At 34.0% G+C, this 20,033-nt stretch overlaps 6 protein-coding genes across 6 annotated transcripts in view; 3 read left to right on the top strand and 3 right to left on the bottom strand.

The window, feature by feature from the left end:
* Positions 1-54: 54 nt before the first annotated feature.
* On the bottom strand, positions 55-3,764 carry LOC124452113 (dolichol kinase-like). The gene is made up of 13 exons (XM_047002706.1): positions 3,347-3,764; positions 3,182-3,257; positions 2,935-3,032; positions 2,684-2,841; positions 2,432-2,595; positions 2,106-2,195; positions 1,964-2,034; positions 1,647-1,800; positions 1,345-1,560; positions 999-1,173; positions 791-889; positions 638-715; positions 55-572 (listed from the first exon to the last, which is right to left on the bottom strand). Exons 5-13 carry the CDS (start codon positions 2,588-2,590, stop codon positions 442-444), a joined length of 1,173 nt encoding a protein of 390 aa, XP_046858662.1. The 5' UTR covers positions 2,591-2,595; positions 2,684-2,841; positions 2,935-3,032; positions 3,182-3,257; positions 3,347-3,764; the 3' UTR covers positions 55-441.
* On the top strand, positions 3,756-6,585 carry LOC124452104 (SH2 domain-containing adapter protein D-like). Its single transcript, XM_047002698.1, has 6 exons — positions 3,756-4,143; positions 4,744-5,033; positions 5,113-5,465; positions 5,539-5,674; positions 5,757-5,876; positions 5,976-6,585. The coding sequence occupies exons 1-6, from the start codon at positions 3,820-3,822 to the stop codon at positions 6,205-6,207; spliced, it is 1,455 nt and encodes a 484-aa protein (XP_046858654.1). The 5' UTR covers positions 3,756-3,819; the 3' UTR covers positions 6,208-6,585.
* Positions 6,586-6,662: 77 nt separating this feature from the next.
* On the bottom strand, positions 6,663-8,091 carry LOC124433320 (neural Wiskott-Aldrich syndrome protein-like). Its single transcript, XM_046983081.1, has 4 exons — positions 8,061-8,091; positions 7,510-7,847; positions 7,194-7,287; positions 6,663-6,727 (listed from the first exon to the last, which is right to left on the bottom strand). The coding sequence occupies exons 1-4, from the start codon at positions 8,089-8,091 to the stop codon at positions 6,663-6,665; spliced, it is 528 nt and encodes a 175-aa protein (XP_046839037.1).
* On the bottom strand, positions 7,607-9,125 carry LOC124433319 (wiskott-Aldrich syndrome protein-like). Its single transcript, XM_046983080.1, has 7 exons — positions 9,036-9,125; positions 8,760-8,900; positions 8,610-8,696; positions 8,438-8,537; positions 8,061-8,320; positions 7,918-7,986; positions 7,607-7,847 (listed from the first exon to the last, which is right to left on the bottom strand). Exons 1-5 carry the CDS (start codon positions 9,123-9,125, stop codon positions 8,115-8,117), a joined length of 624 nt encoding a protein of 207 aa, XP_046839036.1. The 3' UTR covers positions 7,607-7,847; positions 7,918-7,986; positions 8,061-8,114.
* A 1,302-nt stretch (positions 9,126-10,427) lies between these two features.
* The window catches only part of LOC124452131 (probable phospholipid-transporting ATPase IM), a 34,389-nt gene continuing 24,783 nt past the window's right edge, over positions 10,428-20,033 (top strand). Inside the window, 19 exon segments of the mRNA XM_047002723.1 lie at positions 10,428-10,768; positions 11,181-11,239; positions 11,319-11,432; positions 11,512-11,610; positions 11,675-11,809; positions 11,879-12,032; positions 12,105-12,211; positions 12,365-12,446; positions 12,528-12,586; positions 12,982-13,056; positions 13,165-13,289; positions 13,358-13,447; positions 13,521-13,575; positions 13,645-13,708; positions 14,178-14,233; positions 14,342-14,434; positions 14,508-14,571; positions 14,665-14,744; positions 14,864-14,908. Coding sequence (XP_046858679.1) covers positions 10,711-10,768; positions 11,181-11,239; positions 11,319-11,432; positions 11,512-11,610; positions 11,675-11,809; positions 11,879-12,032; positions 12,105-12,211; positions 12,365-12,446; positions 12,528-12,586; positions 12,982-13,056; positions 13,165-13,289; positions 13,358-13,447; positions 13,521-13,575; positions 13,645-13,708; positions 14,178-14,233; positions 14,342-14,434; positions 14,508-14,571; positions 14,665-14,744; positions 14,864-14,908 — 1,614 coding nt within the window. The 5' untranslated portion in view covers positions 10,428-10,710.
* Positions 15,483-18,936, top strand: LOC124452085 (probable phospholipid-transporting ATPase IM). The gene is made up of 15 exons (XM_047002679.1): positions 15,483-15,616; positions 15,924-15,994; positions 16,084-16,181; positions 16,252-16,288; positions 16,364-16,465; positions 16,569-16,608; positions 16,676-16,938; positions 17,004-17,060; positions 17,133-17,228; positions 17,297-17,384; positions 17,452-17,533; positions 17,619-17,760; positions 17,852-17,935; positions 18,008-18,253; positions 18,336-18,936. The coding sequence occupies exons 2-15, from the start codon at positions 15,968-15,970 to the stop codon at positions 18,795-18,797; spliced, it is 1,824 nt and encodes a 607-aa protein (XP_046858635.1). The 5' UTR covers positions 15,483-15,616; positions 15,924-15,967; the 3' UTR covers positions 18,798-18,936.

Below are 20,033 nucleotides of genomic sequence, written 5' to 3'. Positions count from 1 at the left end.
AATCTACATCTACAAACATGCAATAAAGAGTCCACTAACAAATAAGACTAGTGCTACATTATACATATTATAATTAGGATGATTGCAATTTTTTATGACTTAAAACTTCCCTTCTTTGAACTGCGACCTGAACGCGTTCTGAACACAATTGGAACGCGTTTTTTGTCGAGTTATTTCTAAGCAGTACTGTATGACCGTATACATTATAAATAATATAAAGGTTTTGTCAAGTTATTTCTAAGCAGTACTGTATGACCGTATACATTATAAATAATATAAAGGGTAATTTGTTTATGTAACTTGTCATATTTTCATACGACTTCACTGAAAATTGAGCCATCAACATCACAAAGTTGGTACAAAAGTTCACGGAATACCACAATATATTGAAGACTGCAATAGCGTTTTGACCAGCTACTAAAGATCATAGTCCTCACTTTGTCACGTGACACAAGCAAAGGCCAATAAAGAATAAGTATATATGGGCAGGATAAGATTGTCAATTTGGGTGGTAAATGCTTCCAGTAAGGATGATAGTATTACCGTTAGTGCCAGTGAGTGTAGCTTTATGCCTAGGTGAATACATCCATTGGTTACAAAACTATAAATTATAATAAGAAGATGAATGAAGAGATACCATATGGTTTCAAGAGAACCAGGAGAAAAAACTGTGATAGACAAGATGCTAAGGTTCCTTCAACAGTTTTAGACAACCCTATAGTAAAAGAAAGATGATTTCTTCAAAGTACCAAAACACCATACCTACGTGATCAATTGTCAATGTAGGTACCTTTCCATTTTGTCTTTCCAAATTTCACTCCAATTACGGATGCAGTAGCATCTCCCACTCCAATTGACAGAACACCAGCATAAAGTAACACATTACAACCTATTGACAATACATTACAATGAAAGTCATTAGCAGAGAAAAAATGTTATTTGCAATGAAAAAACTACCATACAGACAAAGATAGTACGCTATTTGGTTGGGATTATACCATGTTGATAAAGATGGTGATAGTTCATTGGAAACATCCATAATGGTAAAGCACATCCAACAAGAAGATAAACATGTGTTAGTATGAGAGGGCCGGAATCTTTATCATCTGTCAAACAACAGAGATGATCGTGAAATAGTTCTCCAAATGGCTTAATATGACCAATACGAATATACTAAACAACAGAAAAATAAGGACATATACTCACAAGTATGCAACAACATGATCATCATTTGTACCATGACACAAATTTACTGCTTTATTTATGAAAAGCATTAAAAGCAATTGCTTTCTATCTTTCATTTCTAATAGAAAAGAACTTTTTAAGTGAGCATACAAAACATACCTCCACAAAAATAAAAAGCGATATTGCCAAAGTAGAACAAAGGTGAAGTAATGCAGGATCATAGATGATTCCAGGGACAAAAATGGCTACAGCTAGGACATGAAAGATCTTTCTTACAATGATATTGGAAGGAGTAAGGCTAGGGTAAGAATATCTCCATGAGACAACAAACAATGAGAACAAGGCAATAATGGTCCAATAAAACAGGAGAAAAACCTAGATGAAATCATTAAAAATGATAATGTGAAATTAATGAAGTGTAAAAGATATAATAAAGTTGTTTGTTGTGCAGACAACCTTACCCTGTTATGATTTAAAGAAATAAACTCGATGAACCATATGAAAGGATTGATGCCACCAAGATTTAGATAGAGTGATGGAAGAAATATTGCAATAAATGATAAAAAACATATGATATAGAAGCAGAAATATCCAATCCACAAATCCAATGTTTCACTGAAATATGAAAAAGAAAAAATGCAGCAAACTTCTTGATTGTCATGAAAATCATACGTATATGCGATAAAATTTACCTAAAGTGGCATAAACTTGCATGAATTGCAGTTAAAATTAAATGACAAACATGTAGACAAATTGTAAATTGTGAAGCTACTTTTACCAAACAATATGGAGATAATAGAAGACAGGAAGAAGGAGCAATCCAGTCAACAACATTCCCACAATAAAGCTCTGGGAAAACAAAGGAGAGCTTCACCATTTTTAAAATATAAAAGGTAAAGAAAGCCTTAACTATTACTTACTTGAAGTATAAAAGTAATTTCCGTTCTCGTAAAAGGTAGTTGGTCAACTTTAGTTGTGCCATTTACAATGGAAGGAAAGACAAAACGAAGCTGAAAATAAAGGATTAACCATATGAATATAGATGCAATCAAGTGTAACCTGACTTGGTAATTTTTATTATGTTTTGGTGAGCTTAGATAGCCCCACCTGATTAAATAAGTTGAACATTTGGAACAGGGGGACATTCTGCATGGATCAACACATTTTTGATGGTAAAGTATTCAATGTATGGTCACACTAATGCTATCATTGTAGTAGGGAATTTTCCCCAAAAAAGTTCACTAACCCGGGAATAAATGCTGATTGCAAAATCAATACACAAAATGGAAAGAACTTGTGACACAATCATAAGTTCGCCAAGAGTAAAGGACTGAGGAAGCAATGCAAGAATAAGAAATGATATTGTGAAAAAGACAAGTAGACTGGTGGCCAGGTACATCTCCATTGTTGCTAAAAAATACAAAAGTCACTTAAATTATTGATAACAATTAACAAGAATAGGGAGAAGACTTTTAAAAAAGATCAATAGAATATTCACCTCCTTTCCATTGCAATTGAGCAGTTTTAAGAATAGCTATGCAAATAAGGGAACAAGTGATAAAGTTGTGAGGTTACGGGTTCCTTTGAACAATACTAACAATAACACAGTACATAGTGACATCATTACAACTGCATTGTAATATATTTGCCATTGACCTAAACAATAGATAGATAATGCTTTACTTAATACACAATTTGACATTCTCTATATTTCAAAGAACATATGATAACCTGTATATATGTACTTACCATGCAATATAAATGGATGCCATTTTCCAAAGCTAAGTTGACTGAGTATAACAAGTGGCACTAAGAAACCACATTCAATACCACTGTCTCCACCAGGCCTGTTTCATAGCAAAGAGGAAAATACCAGGAAGGAACAATTAATGCTTCCCCTGACTAGTGTCATGCATGACACACTGAAATTTCTAGAGTTACAGCCATTTTGGCCATTTGCAAAATGCTTTTCAAAAAAATAATCTTTTATTTCCACCTGAACGGTATTATATTTCTCGCATCTGTATACATCTTTTCAAAGCATACCCACGGCATGGATTCGGCAAATAACACTAAAATCAACACTCGTGATAAAGGCTTTCCTAGTATTGTGAACAAGTAAGAACAGAGCTGAGAGCAGAAAAGATAGCAAAATACTTACACGTAAAATGAAAGATGAAAACTCCTGGATGCTCTTTTATCTTTAAATGAGAAAAACAAAAATACAAACTAGAAAACAAAATAATAGCTTTACAAGGCGACATTATCATCTTCGTGGCCTCTGTTGACAACAGTGTTATGTGAAAAACAAGGTTAAATTTCACGGAGGGGGTGCGTCCAGCACGGGAAAATCAGAGAAAATTATCTGATGATGAAACAAGTTTTTTACAATTCATATTTGAAGCTTGAAAACAAATTTATCATCGTTTTGTTCATTTTATGTTAAGGATTTTCCATGAAAATAAGATTGAAAAATAATCTTGGATTAATGGAGGTGATAAAATTATGTCACTTGAAAAGTTGACTTCCCTCCCCGGTGACAGTTCGTGACGAAACACCTTTTACTTCCGCCAGCGCCAGCGGCCTGACTTTAATTGTGAGCAAGTTGAAGTACTGAAAGGTGTGTGTTGAAAAATGAAGAAAGTTTTTGGATTGAAAAATAAAAAGAAAACTGACGAATCTGATGAAGATAATCCAAGCTATACAGATCCGAGTTTACTTCACGCCACTGACCCTTCACCAAGGATATCTAGAGGCATTACTCATCCTGTCTATCCGCCACCGAGGCCATGTCATAGCGGAGGAAATTCGCCCAATCCACGGCGAAAATATCAGGATCCAAATGTTCCGCCAAGCGATAGAAAAGGTTCTATAAATGAAAGCAACAGGAATAGTCTTCTAAATCCCCCTACTGGCGAACCAATGCACGCTCTACAAAGAACAAATACTTCAGTTATAGTAAGTGTACGAAACTCATTCAACATCGGTGTTCACAAAATTTTGACGTTTTCCGTTTTAGTTAGAAATACAACTGTATGTAAAGAATAATGGATTTTAGTGAACTAAACAAGTATAAGTGTTCTGATGCTATTATCAAGAAATAAAATGTTTTGATAAATAATGATCAAATTAATATGACTTGTATTTATACCTGCTTTTCTTTACAGGTTATTGTCTAAAACTTTTTGAAATCAAACTTTAGTTTGAATTGTATTTTTAATATTTCATGATGGAAATCTATGCAAAGCGAAGTCAATCAGATTTTACTTTTGTGTGTTCAATGCTTTTTGCATCATGATAAAATGTTGCAGTATATATAATTTGATTTTAATATTTATGAAACACACCTTCTGATTAGAATAAGTTGCAAATTTATGCGTGATTGTTCTTTCTATTTTGCCATATATTATCTGTACCTTAATTCTTTTGCAATTGTGCATTTTTTTTTTAATAAATAGTGTTTGAAGAACCTGTTTCAATCATATATGGAAATTGATTACAGGACATGATCTGTCCATACATTACAAAGTTTGCTTATGTATGTATTTGAATTTGAAGATTTCAGATGAAAATGACTATGCCGACCCCATTGATGCACAACGAAGAGATGAACTCATTCATGACATCAAAAATAAATCACTTAGAGATGACTATTGTGAACCATGGGACTCCACAATGAGAACCGATGCTGCAAATGTGATAGTAAAACAAACTATGAACAATGATAATCATAGCGATTATGTTGATCCATATGATACAGGGAAAGACATAATTATTGATAAAAGGTTAAGCAGAGGAATAGACCCAAGACGAAGTGGAGCTGACATTGATTCCAGGAATCCATTGAGGTGACAAAATAAATGCATGTAGTTGTACCTTAATCTTGATTTTGGTCAATATAGTCAACAAATTGTTAATTCTTCATAGCACTGTGTCAGGTAATGACTATGATACTCCTTGGGACTGGGTACCAAAGAATACAGTGATCAAAAGTTCCATACCATCACAGCAATCAAATGCCAATGTGGGCAACCAAACTAACAAAGGAGACGCGGATGATTATGATGAACCTTGGGAAAAGATGCAGAGCTACCTTTTTAAGACACAAGTCCCAGGACCTGGAGGGAAACCACGTTCCCCTGTGCCACTACCTAGACAGTCACATGCTAGTGGCAGTAGAATCTTTGAGTCATCTAGGGATGCAAGTAAGTTTGCAGGCCCACCAGTTCAAGTTGATAGAGTTTATGATGCTCCATGGGATGGAACTATTGGAAAAACAAGTAATGAGTATTTTTTTGTTATCACCAATATTAATCAGTGGCAGAATTATAAATAATATTGTACAACCTTTAGCAAACTCTGCTGATGACTACGATATGCCATGGGAATACAAGAATAAGCTCCCCATCATGGGAAAACCTGCCCCCTTCCATCCAGTGAACATTGTACCAAAGGAAATTGATCCAAACACACCACTTGACCAACAAAGGTATTGAAGATTGTTTTTGAAGATTAAGATTGTCACTTTTATAAACATGTTGTATCATGTGTGATTGATTTGTTCATTTTAGTTGGTATCATGGTCGATTAACGCGACAACAAGCTGAGGAATTACTTAGCGAGGCACCTGACTGTAGTTATCTTGTTAGGGACAGTGAAAGCAGTAAGAAAGATTTTTCTCTGTCAATGAAGTAAGTGAAATTATTTTTCCAAATCATATTCAGGAATATTGCAGAAAAATCTTTTGGCGCTTAAGCACCGCGATAAAATTCCAACGTTCTCTTTCTTAGGAACAGCGAAAATTTCCTTCATTTGAAGATTGTACGTCAATTAAATGGGGAATTTATTCTTGGTCAATTTAGCAAACCTTTTCCAGACATTCCTAAGGTCATTTATCACTACTCCAAAAACAAACTGAATATTCGCGGTGCAGAACACAAGTATTTACAGCATCCTATAAGTTCTCAACCTGAGTATCATACAATCGAACCAGATGATGATGAAAATGACGTTGCTTTGTAAAGAAAGGTTCTGTTGTAATTGTATTTAGTAATTCATCACGTCCACGTTGCTACAAAGAGAATATCAAAAAAATTCTTCAATGAATGAATACCCAATTCATGCATGCATTTAAACTGTAACGCTCCAGATTAACTGTTTAACAACTACTCGCAGTCTAAATATTATGTTGGAGCTTTAACTGTACTTAATGTTAACGTGAAATGAAGTTAAAGTTTACATCGACGTGAAAATGGTTACAAGATACAATACGAAACGCTCGATATAAAATGAAGATTTATGACTGAGTGAAATATTTCCAAATGCTTACATTCCTATGATTCATATTAAATATAACAAAAAAAAAATAAATATTCAATTTAATCCAGTTCACATCCTAAATTTGCGTCATGGAATTATACGTGCATTTAAATAACGGAAGATCGATGGACTAACCAGACAACTATTGATTGCGTTTACTAATCTGACCAATCATCATCGTCGTCATCATCCCATTCGTCATCATCATCAGAATCTTCGTCTCCTGTGGATATAAACACGTGCGTTAGTCACAATGTGAATATTTGATTTTTTTACTCAGTAATGCTTACAATAGATAGCTCTTCTAAAACGTTTCAACTTTCATGCCTAATCCATTGGAAACTTATGGTTACTATAGATAGCTCTTCTAAAACGTTTCAACTTTCATGCCTAATCCATTGGCAACTTATGGTTACAATAGATAGCTCTTCTAAAACGTTTCAACTTTCATGCCTAATCCACTGGCAACTTATGGTTACTATAGATAGCTCTTCTAAAACGTTTTAACTTTCATGCCTAATCCACTGGAAACTTTGGTTACTTTAGATAGCTCTTCTAAAACGTTTCAACTTTCATGCCTAATCCATTGGCAACTTATGGTTACTATAGATAGCTCTTCTAAAACGTTTCAACTTTCATGCCTAATCCACTGGCAACTTGTAGCATTTAATTACTATACATAAACTTACCTAGGACTTTAGCTCGGTTGTCTAAAGCTCGTGCCAGTGCTCCGCGCATGCTGTTACTTTCCACTTTAGGAATAGGTGCTCGAGACTCGGTGACCTTTAGGTGATAAAGGAGTTAGTTTTGTTGTTATGAGCAAATGCGAGGCATGTTATTATTGTAGTTAAAACAATATAGCGGACATTTCATACTTTTAAGAAGGAACGAACTATTAAGCATAAGAAAGAACGATAGTAGAGTAAACGTGCCACGTTTATGTAAATTGACGTGCTTGACGGCATTTGCGCTATAATAATTATTAATGTTACTTCTTTCGTGAACCTTTTTCAACTTTGTGCCAGCTTGAATACTCTGCAACAGTCCCCCGCGGTCACCACTTCCAGTTGCTTTGATGCCGGGTAAATTTCCTTTTTCTAAACTGTTGATGTGTGTAGGCAACGAGGGAGCACAAGGAGGTGGCGGTGGAGGTGGAATATTAGCTTGAATAGGTGGTGGTTGTGGCGATGATGGAGGTTGTGGTACAGCCATTCCCGTGGAGGTTGAAGCTACAGTTCCCGTATTTATAGGTGGAACACCAACAACATATTCTTGAGGATGCGCTTGTAAATTACTGTGTGTTTGATATGATCCTCCAACATTGGAGAATGGATGTTTTGGCTCTACAATAAGAAAAAATGAAAAATAAAATAATTCATCGATAGCCATTTTCACGTTTCAATCCAAACTTACGATGTTGTTGTTGACTTTGGTAAGAAGTTGAGTTACACGGGTAAGCCTGTTTTACATGAGGAGCACGCACTAGCAGGTGAAATGTATCAAAAATTTTAACAATGAACGAGTTTTACAAAGACAAATAAAGTTCTCTTACATACTTAACATAGCCGATGAATATCCTGGGGACATTGCGGGCATAGATCCACCAAACTTTAGGTTATCCAAAAGACTTGCCGTGTTTCTGGTGGCATGCTATTGAACATTGCTTGCATTTGATTGGCTGCGACAAGAGGGGCTCTCATCTTCATCATCATCATACTTTGCATATTTGGCATAAAGAACGAGTTTTGTAACGCTTGCATTTGATAATTTAATTGTTGTTGTTGTTGATAAGCAAGAAGTTTCTTTTGACGAGCCACTGGTAAATGGAAACAAAAGTAAATTTTGCGAGAAAGAAGAATTGTAAAATAAAAATGCGTAGAAATCATTGATTGATGATAACACTCCGAGTAAATTAGGTAAGCAAACACTGCACCTTCTCTTTTCTTTTTAAATATATTAACTCTCTCCATTACCGCAGCACGAAAAGTAGCAGCTTCGTCAGCGCTAGAAAAATTAATTCCAGCACGACAATCCTGCAAAATATAACAATAAGAAATAAGTCACAGAAACTTTTGCATCAATTTCACGAGATATCAAACACTTACATGAGCGAAAAATGTTTGAAAGTATTTTGATACTGCCCTATACTTGAACTGTTTGTATAGTTCTTGTTCCCACACGAGAACTTTTTCCTGTGAAATGAATTTGAAAGTGATTGAAAACAGTTTCTTTTACATATAACCATCCATTTATACCTTAATGTCAAAAAATCGGATGAAAAATGATTTCACTTGCTTATCTTTCACGAGACAAACGACACCCGTTCCTAATTTCGTCCATTGAGTTCGATCAGACGGCAAAGCAAGGAATATTTGAGCAACACCCGTCGCTAATGACTGAAAATGCGATGATAACGTAAGTTGGACATGTAAAAACAAAACTTTGAACATCTTTTAAAAATTCGGATGAAAATTATCGATAAAATTTCCTTTCTTTTTTTAATCTAATACAATGTTATATTAAGGTCAAACATTCGTTGAAACCTTTCTTCCTTTTCCCAATATTTGAGTGACAACTTTATTTTCTCTGGACGACAGCAATAGAGATTCAACACTCTCCATTATTACTCGCGCCAAGAGTCACTTCAATCTAATCGTGTTAATCCGTCTGTTGTGATGACAACAGATAATTACCTAATTGAGCTCCTTAATCATAATGACGTCATCAACGTAAATTAAATGTTTCATTTTTTGGCGCAATATTTTTACTTCTCAAAGTAATAAGAAATGAAATTAAATGAATGGTGACAAAATTTAGTGCCTGGAAAGGCTGTCGATTGACTTCTCAAAGATACAGGAATGAGGAATCCATGAATTAGAAAAACAGCTTTTGTAATAGATCAAATGAATAGTGATTATTTTTCAAACATATTTAAAAACAGTAAAGCAAGTAATATGCACTTACATAGAGTACTTAATTGAACCATATGGTACCTACATAGAGAACATGAAAGAAAGTAATGGAGAAGACCAAAAGCATTTGTTTGGAGATATTTGATTTCATTTATCAAAAGACTTGGGAAAGTTAGAAAAGATTGCTGTGAAGTGGACCAAATCCAGTCACCTCAGCTTATGGAGATAAACTCCAATAAAAATTAGTTGTTTGGTAGTTTTATTTAGCAAAGTTTTTTTTTGTGAATATGTTAGTGCAAACATTACATAAGTACTATTACTTCATCGTTTCAGAAAACTATCAAAAAATATTAAATTGCACTTTTGTGATTTTTAAATGTTAAAAGTAGAGATCCTCGAGTTATGCACAAACTTAACTGGAAATATCAAATGAAAAAACTTTCCTAAGTAATTTGCTTTTTGTGACAAAACTCCACATGAAAGAACTCACCCATGGCATACATACATGCATGTATGGTAAAATTTTAGCTTAGTATATTGTACACTATAGTATTTTTGTCCTATTTTTATTTGAGACTTGGGAGACATTCATACCTTATAGACTTGCTTGACATTCCTAGCTTATAATGTAAACCAAGTGACGTTTCAAATTGTGTTGGAAAGTTAATCTTCTTCGTAAAATGTGGAAAGGAATAGCTTCAATAACAAAAGCAATACATCCTTTGAGCTAAAAAGTTAAAGATACACTAACATTGAAAATGTTTGGAGGTTCACAGTTGACTGACAATTTTATTGCTCTTTCTCTTAAAGTAAACCTGTAATAAATTAACATCAGAGATAGGTATGGCGGTTAATTTCTAAAGTTAATTTCTAAGGTTTATCTTCGTGTTAGCCATGAAGACAATCCACCTTTCGTTATCAAGAATCAAGAACAAGAAGACAAACTCTTCTCCATCTTCCGTTGTGAGCCAATCAGATTACAGAATGTCCCATATCCAGCACATTATACATTCTGAAATGCTTCATTGAATGTACGAATCTTGTTGTTATGAATAAATTGAATATGGGTTCGACTAGATTTGTTATGAGTGATTTGACAGGTATACGTCCTGATTTTGCGAAATGCGATCAACATTTAGAAAATGAAATTATCTTGTAGGTGATACAAGTTTCAAAGAAGACAAGTAGCTGGAATTAAAAGTTGCCAACGCCTATTTTCTGATGTTGGTTTGTGAATCGATCGTCATCACATTCTTTATTATTTGATATTTTCGATTATTGTTGTATTAGAATTATGTCTTCTCTTGGTTGCGCACCGAAATTTTACAAAACGAATGAGGACTCTTCCGAGGGTAGGTGTGATCTTAAATCGAATGTGCTAGGTAGTATAATCGAAACTCTTAGTGCGTGACTTTTGTTGTAACGGATTTCAAGTTTTACCATCGAACTTCAATTGAAAACGATACAAAGGTTTTACAAGTGGTATGAGATTTGAAGATTCTAATCTATTGTAGTGGTTGACAAAAATTCCTATAGATTTAATAATTGTTGAAATTATTGCATCTTATCAGGGTCATGAAATTATTTATGTCAATTAAATAGCAAAGAAGAGCGGATTTTTTATTGCTTACGCATTTCAACCGAGTTCAATTATGCACTGACAAAGTTTTTTGTTTAATCAATCCATATGTGATCATATACAATAAAGAACATTAAAAGTGAATGTTTTATATGATTTTTCATTTTCTGTTTGTATTTTTCCAGAAGTCAACAGAACTATAAAGTGTAATGACACTGAATTTTCAGAAACGCAACGTTATGCTGTATGTAGTATTTATAATAATTAATATAAATGACAATCATTGTGACTGGAGTGGTGATTGTTGTGTTCTACCATTTTAGGATAATTATATTTGCACTTCAAAGTACACTTTGATCTCTTTTCTTCCAAAGAATTTATTTGAACAGTTTCATCGTCTTGCGAATCTTTATTTCTTAGGTCAAATAATTATTATGGTGAGTGCATGGTATAGAGTCAGATTAAATATAATGAATTGAAATTTTATTACCAGTTTGTTTCAACATTTCATTGTAGTCAATACCGGAGCTTACAGCTCTACAACCTGAATCAACCGCAATTCCTTTATTCTTTGTGTTGCTGGCAACTGCTGTAAAGGATGGCTATGATGATGTGGTACTTAAGACTTTCATATGATATTATCTCAAATATACTTGTTACTAATGTGTATTATTTTTAGAAACGACATTTGAGTGACAATTCAGTTAATGGTAGAAAAGCAAATGTTTTGCACAATGGAAAGTTAGAAATTGTAGATTGGTTATCTTTGAAAGTTGGGGAAATTGTTCGTTTGGCTATCAATGAACAAGTTCCAGTAAGTGTACCTTTAAATTAGATTTTAATTTTGTGTTACTGTAATGTTAAAATGAGTTTTTTTGTTCAGGCAGACCTATTGGTTATTTCAACTAGTGAAGATAGTGGTCTTTGTTATATTGAGACAGCTGAACTTGATGGAGAGACAAATTTGAAATGTCGACAACCACTTGTTGAAACCGCTGAATTGGGGGATGATGAAAGGGGCTTGGGGATGTTTAATGGTATGATGTACCATTTTAATACCCAACTTTTTTGCAAATTTCCTGTAATCATTGAACTTTTTTGTTGTATAGGTCAAATAACATGCGAGTTGCCAAATAATACTTTAGATAAATTTCAAGGCACTTTGAATTGGGAAGACAAGAAATACAGTTTGAATAATGATAACATTATTTTACGCGTAAGAAAAATGCAATACACTTTTATATGTATGATGGACCTATTGAACATATAATATAAAAAAACAAAGCGATTTTTTTACAAAAAAATGACAAGTCAATACATGTGACAATTCTTGTACATGAGATCTTAACTGGTATTTTTTTAATTTCAGGGTTGTGTGATACGAAATACTCAATGGATCTATGGTGTTGTAATATTTGCTGGAGCTGATACCAAGCTTATGATGAATACAGGTTAGTTGTACTTAGATAAAATTCTTAATTTTTAAGTAATGTTTGCTTTGCCACAATATATTTACTATTTATAATCTCTAGGTAAAGCAAGATTTAAAAAAACATCACTTGATAGATTGCTCAACAGACTTGTTGGTGGGGTGAGTGCATAAGGTTTTCATGTCTCTTGTACATTCTAAATTTATGTGTTTGAACAATAATATTTAATAAAAGGTGTTTTCAGTGTTTGTAAGAGAAGTAGAGAAGATTCTAACTCTAGAGAATTAACATATTAACTGTAAAAAAGATTCTCAATACAAGGTTTTCTTAAGCTCTACAAATATAGAAAACATCCCTTTTATTATTCTTATAAAGCATATTATCATACAGATAAATGACTTACTTTATTTTCAGGCATATAAAACCTGCATGGTGTAAAACCCTTTTTTTGATGTTGTTGTACAACTTATGGATGTAACCTGTGCTGAAACAAAATTGTCAGAATAAACAGACAACCCATTGGATATATCATATGTATTGTTATTTTATCTATTAGATTGCTATATTACTTGCTACAATCTGTGTATTTTGCTCTATCATGTCAGGAGTATGGGAGAATGATACTGGCCGGGTATGTTCAGTCAACAATACAAATTGCATATGCTACAATGTTTTAAAAGATTGCCCTATATGAGTCATATAATCCTCATTAAATGTCTCTTAATGGTACAATGTTTAGCATTTCCAACAGTATCTTCCCTGGGAATCATTTTATAATGACTCTCCTGCTTTAATTGGTCTTCTCCATTGGCCTGGCTATATCATGGTTCTGAATACTCTCATTCCTATATCACTGTATATAAGGTGAATGTGATAAAAACATAATCTTGTCTTATTAATTTGTTACAATAGCCGTGATTTTCTTATTCCAGTGTTGAGGTGATTCGTTTGGGTCAGAGTTTGTTTATAAATTGGGATTCAAAGATGTATTACGAACCAAAGAATACTCCTGCTAGGGCAAGGTATTGGTTTAATTTATCATTAATGGTCAACCATTTCTTTATTCAAATCTATCTTTGTCTTTCGTATCTTTAGGACGACGACATTAACGGAAGAGCTTGGTCAAATAGAATACATATTTTCAGATAAAGTACTTTTTTTTTGCTTTTCGTGACAATGTAGGTCCTTTCTATAATATAAACCTCTTTACAATTTATAGACAGGCACTTTGACCCAAAATATCATGACGTTTAAACAATGCTCAATAAATGGCACGTTATATGGTAAGAAATCATATCATAGATGATCAAATACATTTCCAAATAGTGAAGTGCAGTAATACGTGGCTTGTTACTAAGTAACCCAAAAATATATGTTTGTTGACGTAGATCGTTCTGGTTAGTGAAGTTTTGACAAGGACTGTTGGTATTGATATTGACTGACGTTTCGACATTATTAGCGGTCGTCATCTTCAGAGTCAAGTGAGGAATTAACATTTCGAACATGTCTAAACGTCCGTCACACCACCAACAATACCAACTGTCCTTCTCAGGACTTCACTAACTTGGACGATCTACATCCACAAACAGGTAACGATACTCCCGGGTTTAAACCTTTCAATGTATAACGTAAAATTAGTAACGAACTTGGTGATAGTTCTCACAATGTATCATCATCTACAGCAGAAACTATGTTGATATCATCTTTAGATATGAATATTAAAGTATGTCTCTTTTTTTCTCACTTTGCTAGGTGATATAAAAGGCCCAGAGATTAGCTTACAAAGCGGTGCTTCAATGAGATCAAGGGTAATAGTATTTTTAAACAAGCTTTTGGCTGTGTCTGTTTTCAGCCATCTGTCGTGGTTGGGAGCCGATAGTTCGTTTTACAAAGCATACTGTCTCTCGCATTTCTAGAAATCCGTTGATTTTTCTGGAAATAAAATGGCTGATGAGGATTTTCATTTCTATGATCAAAATTTAATGAACGCTATCAAAGGAAACGACGAGGTTAGGTTTGCAAAATAAATATTTCTCTTATGTTGACTGCAGTAAGTTTAATAATTAGAATATTCTTTTACAGAAAACTCATGATTTCTTTCGTCTGATTGCATTATGTCATTCTGTCGTTTCTGAGGAAGTCGATGGTATGTATATCGTTGAACAAAATAAACTTATCATCATAATTATCATATACATGGCAGAAGTAAATTACTTTTTTACTGTGTATTTTGATTTAGGTGATCTGGAGTATCAAGCACAATCACCAGACGAGGCAGCTCTCGTTACTGCTGCTCGAAATTTTGGATTTGTTTTTCTTGTAAGAGCAAATCACTCAACAATTCGTGAATAAACACATAGTTTATTGTTTTTATAATCTCTCGCAACTCAGCATTAAAAAATTTGGAGACCGCTCATTCTCGTTTTATTACGTTTTAGCGTCGTTCACCAACCGTCATGACTTTACAGTGTCTAGGAACCGAGGTATTATCAAGCGTTATCATTCATGAATCGTAACCCATAAGTTCTGGCATCCATTACAATCAAGCATTATCATTCATGAATCGTAACCCATATGTTCTGATATCCATTACAATCAAGCATTATCATTCATTAATCGCAACCCATAGGTTCCAATATCCATTATAATCAAGCATTATCATTCATGAATCGCAACCCATAAGTTGCAATATCCATTATTATCAAGCATTATCATTAATGAATCGTAACCCGTATGTTCTGATATCCATTACAATCAAACATTGTCATTCATGAATCGTAACCCATATGTTCTGATATCCATTATAATCAAGACTATCATTCATGAATCGCAACCCATAAGTTCTAATATACATTGTAATCAAGCATCATCATTCATGAATCATTATCCATGGCTTATGCTATTCATGATTTTTCATGATGTTTGATCATATTTTTTATCATTATCAATTTTTCGTTTTCATCATTACCGTTTTTGGTAATTTTTTAAGGAAATCTTGGAACTCCTATGCACACTTGACTTTGACAACGTTAGAAAAAGATGTCGGTAATCTGATACGTACTATCCACGAACATCTGAAGCTGCAACATCAGATCTTTTTTTTCATCAACGTAGACATTTAACTATATTTGCTCCATTTTAGGTAATTGTAAAAAGAGATGATAAGATAAAGCTGTACTGCAAAGGAGCAGGTTAGACTTTACTGTCCGTTGTCTTGTAGTTAAAAATGTCACCAATAATATCGTGATGTATTTTTTCATTTTAATTGTACAAGTATTTTTATTCTTTAAGCAGAACTCGTACAAAACTTGAATGTCTTTGAATTTAAATTGAAACATTCAAGGCATTAAAAGTACTTGAATTTATTAAGATGTGCAAAAAAGTAATTCGTGTGCTGACGTTGAACCTTTGAAGTAACCTAGCAACATAGCAGCTTATATTTGAATAACCTCGTGCTATAGTTGTCATTTAACGTAGAATTAATTTACACTTTTTAAGATACTATTATATTTGAGCGACTTCATGCCAGTTCTCAAGAATTAATGAACACGACTAATGAACATTTAAACGTGAGTTAAGAGGCACCATTGTTGAGGTTATTATTGGACAATCGTTCGTGGGTTCTATCTTCTCATTTTGTTGTCGTTTCTTCTATAAGACGTTTGCAAAAGATGGTTTGCGAACGCTCGTGTTAGCTGAGAAAGATATCTCTCCGGAGAATTTGAAAAAGGGGATGGTTCGTTATCACGAAGCAAGGTAATTACTCCTTGTAATCTAAATACTTTACTGGAAAAAGATCTTTTAATAAATTGTATTGTATATTCAGTACTGCCACGGAGGATCGAGACGAGAAGATTAATGAGGTTTGTTGTACAGTATGTATAGATTTCCAACTTTATTTATAAAGGTGTTCAATTTGAACTTATAATACTTCATAGGCCTATGAAGAAATAGAAAAGGATCTGAATTTGTTGGGAGCAACGGCAATTGAAGATAAGTTACAAGATGGTGTACCAAATACAATTGCCCACCTAGCTGAGGTATTTTCATGAATGTCGTGTCTGTATAAAGATTGATTGATTTCATGTGCAGAACACAGGTGCAGACGTTGGTCTACAACAGTTCTGTTTTATTCATATGTAGGCTGATATCAAGATTTGGGTTTTGACTGGCGACAAGCAAGGTATTAAAAATAAAGCAAAAGTATGACGTTGTTGAATTGTTAGTTGATTTGTTTCATGTTGTGATAGAAACTGCCATCAACATTGGTTACTCCTGTCGACTTCTGACAAATGAAATGGAGGAAGTATTTACGATAAACGACGAAGAGGAAGAAAAAGTTCGAGCTTCGATAAAAGAAGCAATGAATAGAATTAAGTCATCACCAATGATCAGTAACTCTGTCGAGAACAGTTTTGGTGCTGACAGTTTGACCGTTAATATTTTGCCCAACACGCCCAACACCAGTCGTATTGAAGACACGAGAACGCAGGCCGTAACAGAAAATGGCCAGGTATAATATCAAGCCATTAAACAGAATATCGTTGTTCTGGGTGTTAATTTTTTTGTCTTTGATAGGAAAAGACCGTATCTAAACGAAGTGAATTTGCTTTGGTAATCACTGGAAAAAGCTTAGTAAGTGACCTTATGTTAATGACGTTCATTACAAAAAACAATATCTATTTGTGTTTTGTTTGTTTTTTTAAGGTATTTGCTCTTGATAATTCCATGGAAATGGACTTTCTCGAGTTAGCTAAACATTGTAAAGCTGTGATATGTTGTCGAGTCACTCCACTACAAAAGGTAGTATGAAAACCTTTTAGTATGTTATCCAAGATAAATGATAATGTGAAACGTTCTCATTTTTCTAGGCCCTGGTTGTGGAGTTAGTCAAGCGCCATGTGAAAGCAGTCACTCTAGCAATAGGTGATGGTGCAAACGATGTTAGCATGATTAAATGTAAGCGACAGAGAAGAGAATTTGCGAAAAATTTTTGCCAGCTTAACAATTTTATTTTCATTAACAGCGGCTCATATAGGTGTTGGTATAAGCGGACAAGAAGGAATGCAAGCTGTTTTGGCAAGTGACTACTCTTTTGCGCAATTTCGATATCCTTTTTAGTGAAAATGCGGAATTATATAAAAATGTTTCATGACTGGTTTCTCGAAGTATTTTCTTAACTATTTTTTGTACGTTTCTGGAACGTTTGTTGTTGGTTCATGGTCGTTGGTCCTACTTGAGAATGGCGAAATTTTTAAGCTACTTTTTTTACAAGAATTTTGCGTTCACTTTATGTCAGCTTTGGTTCGCTTTCTTTGTTGGTTTCTCTGCGCAGGTAATGTATTGAAATGCTCAACACGTTTAAAATTATAAATCATTCATGATCTACGCCTTTTTTGAACTTAGCTATATTTTTTTCTTTTCAGACGTTGTATGATGCTTGGTTCATATCTTTTTATAATGTCTTTTTCACTTCATTGCCTGTCGTTGTTATGGGCATTTTTGATCAAGTAATAAAATCTTTCTTCACTGATTTTTTAGTGCAATAGCATTTGTTCATGTGTTCGATCTTTTACCTATAGGATCTTCCTGATAATATTTCTTTGAAATTCCCTAAATTATATGTTCCTGGCCAAAAGAATATTCTATTCAATTGGAGAGTATTTGTTTTCAGTCTTCTTCACGGCGTCCTTGTTTCCCTTATCCTATTTTTCGTTCCTTATGGCATTTATCATGATTACATAAACAGTAGCGGTTACGTGGAGTCGGGCCTTCAATTCTTCGGGACAGTAGTTGCAGCAACACTTGTTATTACAATGAACTTACAGGTTTGTTGATGGGCTACATGAATTTTGACTAAGCAGTGTCAACATAGTCTACGTGAAGTCATTCTTTCTCTTTTCCTTGCAGCTTGCATTAAACTTACATTCTTGGACAATTCTCAATCACATTTCCGTTTGGGGAAGTATCATCTTCTATTTTATCTTTTATCTTATCTATTATTCATCATTTGTCCTCAAACTGACACCACAAAATTCATATCATGGTGTACAATATGCTACATACGGGGGAGGCTCCTTTTGGCTCTGTGCATTAATAACTCCTGCAGTAGGTATATTGCCTGTCTTTGTTTATCGCACTATGAGTCTGGAACTTATGCCGACTATTTCTGATCGCGTTCGTCTGTTATGGAAGAGTGGCCAGTTAGAAGAACCTGCAAAATTACTGAGAATCAGACCGAGATCTAGTACGAGAATGTCTCTGAGAAGAGGTGGATATGCTTTTGCACAGGAAGAGAAACTGAGTAGAAGAATACATGCAAATCATTCAAAACGATCAACATTTCGGGAAAGTGTTAAAGGCAATAAGTAATAGTTTCTTATATATATACTTTAGTATTGTATTTATTCAACTATGTAGGTGAATGAATTGACGCAGTTTACATTATGCGTGACATTAGTAGCTATAGAGATCTAGACCATGTAGTAATTAATAAAAATTCATAATCGTATTTAAGTCATGTTATTGTTGACACTACTAATTACCTAATAATATCAACTGCATACATATAACATTTGTAATCCGAGTAGACTATCATTGAAAATTGTGGTGTTTGTCTGAAGGTGCTATTGAATCCGTCTGCAATTGTGCTCAATATATGGCAAAAAGAGCGTACAAAAGAACTAAGATGTCTGAGAAAAAGCAGATAATATCAGGGCAGTATTCGTTTGACTATATCAAGGTTCGTTTATGCAGTAATAAGGAGATTACGTCGATATCAAGTCGTCAAGATTACAAACCATCATTTGCTGATACTAATGACTACCGCTATGATTTTAAAAGAAAATTACAATTTGCTGTTGCAAATGAAAGCATTCAGCAAAAACTAGAGAGAATTGAAATATCTCAACTGAGCTCGCTCATCTGTTGTGATAGGCTTTCTGAAAAGAGAAGTGAACCCGATGTACGTCGACGTTGCTTTTGTGATTCTTTGGGTCCAAAATACTGCGATACTTGTCGAAGAAAAGTGAAGTGTGGTTTGATCGATGTAGTACCAAAAATAATGGAAGATTTGAGACCATTACCTTCTGTAGAAACAGCGGAACGAAAGCATTTGATGCATTTAAAACGAGCATCAATGTTTTATGATAAGAAAGGTTATGAAGATACAAAAGTAGAAACCGATCTCACTAACTGCCAACATCTTTCGTCATCAAGAACATCTAGTTTCTCATCAATCATACAAGAAATAACACCCCCAATTTTTTCATCTAATATAGAAGAAACGCGATGTACTTCGGTTGATTCAGATGATCCAAAACCTCTAACTTTACCAGCCATATCTCGGAGCTCTATTATCCCTTATTTACCGCAACATTCACCCTCAATCTCTAGTAGTGAAGAAGATGATTCCACTCGACCCGATATCTTTCATACAACGCAGCAGTTGCGAAGCATAAAAGAGTTAAGAGAAGGAATGAACGAGCGAAATAACGAGACAACAAGGTCAAATGTGAAAACATCTGAAGAAAATTGTACTATACGTAGTTTTTCGAGTGGAAAAAATTCAAATTTACTAGAAGATTATAAAAAGAGGAATGGAAAAGG

Source organism: Xenia sp. Carnegie-2017, unplaced genomic scaffold (assembly GCF_021976095.1).
Source record: "Xenia sp. Carnegie-2017 unplaced genomic scaffold, XeniaSp_v1 HiC_scaffold_13, whole genome shotgun sequence".
NCBI classification, from domain to species: domain Eukaryota; kingdom Metazoa; phylum Cnidaria; class Anthozoa; order Malacalcyonacea; family Xeniidae; genus Xenia; species Xenia sp. Carnegie-2017.
The sequence above is the reverse complement of the archived record's forward strand: the minus strand, read 5'-3'. Positions and strand labels throughout refer to the sequence as shown.

Coding starts and splice junctions, on each gene's coding strand:
- LOC124433319 (XM_046983080.1), bottom strand. CDS start 9,125: ATGGAGAGTGTTGAATCTCTATTGCTGTCGTCCAGAGAAAATAAAGTT. Junction 8,697..8,759: donor TCCGATTTTTTGACATTAAG/GTATAAATGGAT, acceptor TTCATTTCACAG/GAAAAAGTTCTCGTGTGGGA. Junction 8,321..8,437: donor ATTTAAAAAGAAAAGAGAAG/GTGCAGTGTTTG, acceptor TCCATTTACCAG/TGGCTCGTCAAAAGAAACTT.
- LOC124452104 (XM_047002698.1), top strand. CDS start 3,820: ATGAAGAAAGTTTTTGGATTGAAAAATAAAAAGAAAACTGACGAATCT. Junction 5,034..5,112: donor GATTCCAGGAATCCATTGAG/GTGACAAAATAA, acceptor AATTCTTCATAG/CACTGTGTCAGGTAATGACT. Junction 5,675..5,756: donor ACACCACTTGACCAACAAAG/GTATTGAAGATT, acceptor TGTTCATTTTAG/TTGGTATCATGGTCGATTAA.
- LOC124452085 (XM_047002679.1), top strand. CDS start 15,968: ATGAACACGACTAATGAACATTTAAAC. Junction 16,289..16,363: donor GAGACGAGAAGATTAATGAG/GTTTGTTGTACA, acceptor AATACTTCATAG/GCCTATGAAGAAATAGAAAA. Junction 18,254..18,335: donor TTATTACAATGAACTTACAG/GTTTGTTGATGG, acceptor TTTTCCTTGCAG/CTTGCATTAAACTTACATTC.
- LOC124452113 (XM_047002706.1), bottom strand. CDS start 2,590: ATGGAGATGTACCTGGCCACCAGTCTACTTGTCTTTTTCACAATATCA. Junction 2,196..2,431: donor CAATCAGCATTTATTCCCGG/GTTAGTGAACTT, acceptor CTTTATTTTCAG/CTTCGTTTTGTCTTTCCTTC. Junction 716..790: donor TGGAAAGACAAAATGGAAAG/GTACCTACATTG, acceptor CTTTTACTATAG/GGTTGTCTAAAACTGTTGAA.
- LOC124433320 (XM_046983081.1), bottom strand. CDS start 8,091: ATGTCCCCAGGATATTCATCGGCTATGTTAA. Junction 7,848..8,060: donor ATATTCATCGGCTATGTTAA/GTATGTAAGAGA, acceptor TTCTTATTGTAG/AGCCAAAACATCCATTCTCC. Junction 6,728..7,193: donor CAACCGAGCTAAAGTCCTAG/GTAAGTTTATGT, acceptor TTATATCCACAG/GAGACGAAGATTCTGATGAT.